Raw genomic sequence first — 6,967 nt, 5'->3', positions numbered from 1 at the left:
GGCGGCGGCGGGGCGGCGCTGCCCGCCTTCCCCGCCGTGGCGGTCGGCGGCACCTTCGACCGGCTGCACAGCGCGCACCGGCTGCTGCTGAGCGCCGCCTGCCTCCTGGCACAGCGGCGCCTCCTGGCCGGCGTGGCCGACGGGGCCCTCCTCCGCAGTGAGTCCCGGCCCGGCCCCGCGGCGGCGGCGGAGCCGCGCACCGGCGGGGCTGCGGGCAGCAGGGCCTGGCCCCGCTCCCGGGGCGGGGACATCGGGGGGGCGGCCGGCGCCGCCGCTGGGGCGGAGGGGACCGGGAGGGACAGAGGGGACTGGGGGGACGGCCCGGGATGGTGGGCCTGGAGAGCAGGAGCCCTGCAGCCACGGCCGTCCCGGAGGGAACCGTGCGAGGCCCACGCCGCAGCTGAGACGGGGCGACCGTGGGGACGGCCYGGTGGCGCTGCAGGGGTGGGACCCAGCGGGATGGCACGGCCCCGCTGTCACGGCCAAGGGGGACAGGCCGGTAGTCATCTGGGGGGCCTGGCCTGGCCCTCGTCCAACAGCGGGACGCACACGGGAGCCCCGACATGCCGTGCTGAGCCGCGGGCACGGGGGCGCACAGTCGGGGAAGAAGCGCAGCCGCAGAGGCGCCCGCGGAGGCAGAGACCCTGTTCTCTCCGGTGCTCCCACAGCGTTTGTTGTCTGAGCTTTCTGAAGGGCGTGTTGTGCTCCTGCCCGAAACAGACGGTGTTGAATGTGCCCTGTCAAGTGGCACTGGGCTGAGTCACTTGTCCGCCTTCACTGCCACTACATGCAGAAAAACTGCTTCGCTGATACAGAACAGAAGGAGCGTGGCTGTCTGGACAGGGTTATGGTGGGGGGACAAGGGATCCTTCAGTGCTAGGAAGCCACAAAGCGTGGCTGCAGAGGCASCAGCGGGGGAGAGGGGAGCCAGAGAGGACAGACATCCAAATATTGCTGAAGGCTGTTGTCCCCCTCTCTCGSTCCTCCTTTCCATTGCTTTCCACCCTAGGAGCTGCCAGCTGTTCAGTGAATGTCCTCTTGCTTCTCCGCCTTCCTTGTGCTCTGCAGATAAGGTCCTGAAGGAGCTGATCGAGCCCTACGAGCTGCGGGTGGCGAAGCTGCGTGAGTTCCTGCTGGACGTGGAGCCCTCCTTGCACTATGATATTGTGCCTCTGCTGGACCCCTATGGCCCATCGATAACAGACCCCGAGCTGCAGTGTATAGTAGTCAGTGAGGAAACTCGCAAGGGAGGGGAGGCTGTGAACAAGAAGAGACTTGAAAATGTAACGCCTCTCCAGCAACCTGCTGCACTATCCTTTCCCTGCCCTGTCTTCACCTCAACCTGCTCCTTTGCGTAGATAAATCTGGATTCAGGGAGATGGGGGTGGGGTGAGGGAGTTTGCTTCAGCTGGGGGTGGGCARGCAGAGGTACAGCCCCTGCAGTCTGACAGCCCAGTGCATGGCAGCCCCGAGCTGAGTCCTGTGATGATGACGTGACACCTGTGCGCACTTCTGCTGGGACCCCACAAACTGCACAAGCARCGTCAGTCAGATGTGCAGCTTTGGRGGTTTGTCTTCTCCTGGCTGCAGAGAATTTGCTCCTGTGCRGTGACAGAGCTGCCCTTGTGGGTGTGCTGRGGACAGCCGCAACCAGGGAAGGCCTCGTTACTGCTGCTTCGTTCAGGCTTTGACCTTCTACAGAAACTCTAGGGAACCGAAGGCTGAACTTTTGGTTCCTGATGGCAGGGGCAGAAATCCCCCATCCCTCTGCTCTGCAACCAACAATGGTTGGTGGCTCACTGCCCTGTGGCTTGTGTTCTCTTGCTAGGGGCTCTCTGAGCTGGCTCTCTATGAGATCCTCTTGGTGAAGGACCCTTACCACAGTGAGAATGAAGAGGAGAAGATCAGTTCTTCCAGCCTCCGGCAGAGATTGCTTGGAACATTGTTGCAGCCCCCGCGGGTAAGAGGGGGGACTCTTGGAGAGCTTGTGATGGCAGTTAGTGTCTCAAAGGTTCACCCTGTTTGTTTAGTGRGTCTGTTAACACCAGAAAGCGAGTTAGGCCCCCTGATTCTGTCTTACAGAAATATTCCTAAAGACACTAATAGTCTGTTCCATGCCTGTCCTGGTGCAAGAGGATCAGGCAGATGGGGATGGGCAGGGATTTGCCCAGGTGCCCACTTGAATGAGCTACAGGACAAAAAGTCGTTTCGTAGTGAGGGGCTGTTCCTTTTTCTTCTGTAATGCTAGCTGGGCTGAGTGGGTGATCCTGGAGCCACTCTGTGTGGACYCTGGAGTCGCACTGAACACAGTGTCCTGTGTCATGTCAGGGAGAAGCATGGCCAGATAGGAACAGCTTGTCTAGGAGAAGGGATGGCAGCTTCGTGTAGGAGTGCCTGCCCATTCCCCTGGCACAGAAGGGGCAAGTTTCAGGGGACTGTTTTCCYACTGTCCTCTGTGTGTACATGGTCCCACAGAAGAGCAAGCACTGCTCTACAGGGCCAGAAACTTCCATGCTCATCTCCAGAACTTTTCCATAGCATGTGATAGGGATCCCTCTCTACCACACCCTGTGGTCCCTCAGTCTTCTGACAACAGCTCTTCTTTCTTTAGAAAGACCCCTCCTTGCCTTCTCGCCCATATGTGATTGGTCTGACTGGAGGAACGGGGAGTGGGAAAACCTCTATTGCCAAATACCTTGAACACCTTGGAGCTTTCCTCATTGATGCTGACAAGCTGGGCCATGCTGTATATGTTCCTGGTGGCCCTGCCTATGAGCAGGTGGTGGCAACGTTTGGACCAGGTAGAGCAAATGAAACCTACAGGGAAGCCTGGGGAGCAGGGGAGGGAGGCATGTGTCATCCTTGTAACAGCTGGGATCCAGGTCTCTCTCCTCCCTGTGGGAATGCAGACTCCAGCCGTGCTTCTCAGGCCAGCAGACTCACGAGAAGCTGTGGCTGGAATCAGTGCCATATCCCCAAGTTGCTGTTTATTGGTGTCTTTGTCTAGGAACCAGTGTCTGCAGCTCCCTGGCCAGAACACCTTTMTGGCCTGTGTGTCCTTGCTGTAGGTCGTTTGGCTCCACAGCACCTAGACTGTGCTTTGTAGTTAAGTTGGTAACAGTTGGGCCTGGAGCAGGGCGAAGCGCTATATTCCAGGCATCCTCTGGGTCTCAGGGCAGAAATACTTAAAACTGGCTGGCTTAAAAGATAAACTGAGCTGGYGTATGTCTAGCAAAAGCTCTTCTCTGTCCTTTTCTGGAACAATATGACAAGAACCCAGGTCAACCTCTGGACCTCTTTCTAGATCCCTTTGAGTCAGTTGTTGGAATCTGTTTGCTCTGTCTGACTGATGGGCCTATCGTACCACAAAGTGAATTGGATTCATTCTTCCCAAAAGCTGTTCTGCTTTTGTCTTACAGAAATCCTGAATGAAGATGGGACGATTAACCGGAAAGTCCTTGGGGCCAAAGTGTTTGGAAACAAGGTAAAATGAGCACAGAGAATGTCAATATTTAATCTGCTGAGCAAGGGACTCTCCATCTGTGCTGAGGCTTTTTATTTTTTAGCCCTTTGAACTCATGACACGTTCCTGATTGTTTTTTCTGGCAGAGCTCACTCGGACAGTGATGTATGGACAGGGCAGGACACACAGATCCTTTCCCTGTAGTGGAGGCAGGAGCTGTGCAAAAATCACTTCTTTCACCCCTGGCAGCTGCTGTTTCCCAGGCCCTCACTCTCTCCGTCAGGTGCATGTCCTTCACCTGTCACTGAGCTAAAGCCCTGACGTACACATAGCCTGTACTCTGTGATCACTGTGTGACTTGGACTGGTCCCAAGTAGGGTTCAGTGACATGAACCTCTGCTCTCCCATTTTGTTGGCAAGGCCAGAACTTGGTATTTCACTCACGTTTTGTGGGTTGCTCCAATCTAAGCATGGTTGACAGGTTCCCTCTCTCTGACAAGTGCTGGTGGATGCTGCTCTGCGAGGAACTCATTCCCTCGAAGGGTGGGTCTTTGCAAATTGCCTCTTGCATTAGAGACAGAGATTCTGCCATGTCTGGCAGAACAAGGAAGGGAGGAAGAAAAAGTGCCCTGACCCCTTCAGTAGGTGTGAGAGCCCTCTTGTCCAGTGTGGAACCTTTCTTTCTTTGCCCTTAGCAAGCACCTAACAGACCTGGATGAGCAGCTCCTTTCTTGGTGCCCTCTGTGATTGCCCCTCTGCCACCAACRCTTCGCTTGTTTGTTACCCAGGAATTCTGAAAGCAAATAACTGAAGACCCATCATGGTTCCTTCCTAGGAGCGACTCAAGTGTCTCACAGACATCGTGTGGCCTGAGATTGCCCAGATGGTCAAGAAGCAGATTGGGGAAGCAGATGCTTTAGGTAACTGGGACACTTGCACTGGAGTATGAATGTGGGAGTTGGGATGTGTGGTCTTGTGCTGCACACTGCAATCCCAAAGCCCCAAGGGAACCTGCTTTTTTGGCAGCAGTGTGGGGATTTTCCATGCTTAAAATCCCCTGTTCTTTGCTGTGGAACTGGCTGGGGATTTTCACTGGTACTAACATATCTCTGAGCAAATCCATCCATTCAGTTTGGCAAGCAACTAGGACAGACTTAATTCGAGCTTCATACTCAAAAATAGGCTGGAGATTGTTTTCTCTGTCCCAGTCGGGTTCATTTTTGGTGTGGCATTCCAAAAGGGAGCATAGTGTGTATTGCTCCTGGGAGTAGGATTTTTCCCACTCCTTGCAGATGTTGTTGGTAGCTTGATAGGCATTTCTCTGAAGGCACTGGCTTGCTGTGTCAAGGGTACCTGCCATTCCAGATACACCCCTTAAGCAAGAACAGCTTTCTTTTCCACATGGGAGTTCTCTASCTCAGCAGTAAAGTCTCAGTGTTGCCAGTTTGCAGGGCTTGTGACTCCAGAAGCTAAGCAGCCTGGCTGAGTTGAACAGCCCCAAGGAGTAGCTGTGCTGCCTTGCAATTGCCAGGTAATGATGACGAATGGTGTTGTTCCATAGGTAAGGCTGTGTGTGTGCTGGATGCTGCCGTGCTGCTGGAGGCTGGCTGGAAAGACATGGTCCACGAGGTGTGGACAGCCATCATCCCCGAGGAGGAGGTGGGTGATCCCCTTCTGCTCACTGCTTGCTGCCCATGATTTGTKGTCAACTTCCCCTTTGAGTGTGTGAATGTCCCTTCCTGGTGTGGCCAGGCCTTGAAGCGCATCATGGACAGGGACGGGCTGAGTGAGGAGGCTGCTCAGAACAGGCTTCAGAGCCAGATGACCAACAGCCGAAGGGTGGAGCAGTCGCACGTTGTGCTGTGCACACTGTGGGAGCCGGCCATCACCCGCAAGCAGGTGAGCCCTGGGTCAGCTGCGGCATGAGCATCTGGTGAGATGGGGTTTACCTCGGGGTCATGAAGAGGGGCCAAGCCTCAGGGCCCATCAGAGAAGAGACAATGACAGCGTCCCACAGCAATAAATGCTGTGGCTTGGCAGGACTCGGTGTGCCTCCTCAGAGGCCTGGGTCAGCCCTGCTCCCCAGTGTGGCTGTGCCTGGGCTGGCGGGAGTGTTGTGACAGGTACGCTATGGAGCTGGGGACTGCTGACAAGGAGCTGGCTTCTCCTTCCTGCCTCTGCCTTGCTTTTYCCTTCCTGCTGGGAGGAGAAGAGGGAATTCTTTGGAAAGGTGCTAGTCTTGGTAGCATGTGCAAATGTGAAGGAACTGGGCAACAGCATTGTGCCCTACGTGACCCCTGGGGATGGATTTGGGGCTGAAAATGCAGCATGGAAGAAACAGAAAAAGTGGGACCTGTTTTTGTGTGATGGGTTGCTCCTGTGTCTGCGCTGGTGCCATTTGCCTCATCCTCAGCTCAGCTGCAGCTGGGTTCCTGCCCCTCGCTCAGATGTACCGTGCTGGGTTTGTTCTCGGCAGGTGGAGAAGGCCTGGGCCCTTCTGCAGGAGCGCATGAGCCAAGACCAGAGCCAGTGAGCGCATCGCTCGCCTTTTGACTCTCCCTTACTGTCACGCACGGGCAGACTGCAGATCAGGCACTGCTTGGACCTCTGGTGAGGGTAGAGTGATCTTGCTCAGGCTGTGTCCTGGCACCATGCTCCAGCAGTAAGCAGGGTGCGGGCCGGGAGGAGCACAGCGCTGGAACTCAAACTGAAGCGGTGAGGGGCTGGGGAGATGTCCTGCTGCCGCAGGTGGGTGCAGCTGGGAGGCGGCTCCTGCTGCAGGGCATTGCTAGCGAAGCGACTCGATTGTGCAGAGCTGGAGGAGCGAAGGGCTGAGCCATTCAGGTTGGCACATCTGCAGACTCTTGTTCTACGCTGCTGCCAGGCCCTGGGCTGCAGAAAGCCAGGAAGGACACAAGCGCAGCTGTGTTTTCTGGCCTGGCTCAGTGTCCAGCCCGCCTCCCTGCACCTGCATGGCTCAGGACACTGTGAACCCCGTAACTGTGTGACAGTAAAAGATCGTTTTCTGTCTTTGTCTGTGTTTGTGTGGTACTTCTTGTCCCCTTTACCAGACCTGCCTAGTCTTAATGTGGAGGCTGAGCTCCTCTGGCTGCGTGCCCTGCTCATAGCTCTGCTGGGGGGAAGCTGCAAGCTGCTCCGGGGCCCTGGCCCTGCCCAAGCTCTGGCTGAGGCTGCCCATGCCTCTGCAACGGTGGGTGGCATCACGGTTGCAGTGCAGGATCGCCCGTCACTAAACCACGGGGCCGTTACGGATTTACAGGCAGAGGCTTGCGGGGAAGCAGCGTCAGGCAGCTGCGTCTCATYCAAGAGCCCCTGGGGCCTGACCTTCAGCGCTGCTCCCTGGAGAGCGGAGCTGTCTCCCTGAATTCCCTCTGCTTCCCGCCCTCTCCGTGGGCAAGGGGTGCACCGGAGCGGTGAGGTCTGTGCCCCCAGGGACCCGTGCCGTGCCTTGAGCAGTGCCGGGGGCCCTGCGCGGTGCCGCTG

General features: G+C 56.6%; 2 protein-coding genes across 2 annotated transcripts in view; both read left to right on the top strand.

Annotated features, from left to right (window-relative positions):
• Positions 1-6,496, top strand: COASY (Coenzyme A synthase; the record flags this gene model as incomplete). Its single annotated transcript, XM_085310432.1, has 9 exons — positions 1-157; positions 1,069-1,283; positions 1,829-1,960; positions 2,612-2,801; positions 3,420-3,484; positions 4,299-4,383; positions 5,025-5,122; positions 5,216-5,362; positions 5,940-6,496. Coding segments are annotated over 9 exons (1,146 nt in total), but the record flags the coding sequence as incomplete, so codon positions are not given.
• Positions 6,195-6,967, top strand: part of LOC146592770 (coenzyme Q-binding protein COQ10 homolog B, mitochondrial-like) — a 2,751-nt gene continuing 1,978 nt past the window's right edge. The window contains exon 1 of the mRNA XM_085310431.1: positions 6,195-6,211. Coding sequence (XP_085166557.1) covers positions 6,195-6,211 — 17 coding nt within the window. The remainder of the gene's footprint in view (positions 6,212-6,967) is intronic.

The sequence above is a fragment of the Rhea americana genome, unplaced genomic scaffold, assembly GCF_003343005.1.
Source record: "Rhea americana isolate MKP2758 unplaced genomic scaffold, rheAme1 scaffold_319, whole genome shotgun sequence".
NCBI classification, from domain to species: Eukaryota; Metazoa; Chordata; class Aves; order Rheiformes; family Rheidae; genus Rhea; species Rhea americana.
This window is presented reverse-complemented; position numbering and strand designations above follow the sequence as displayed.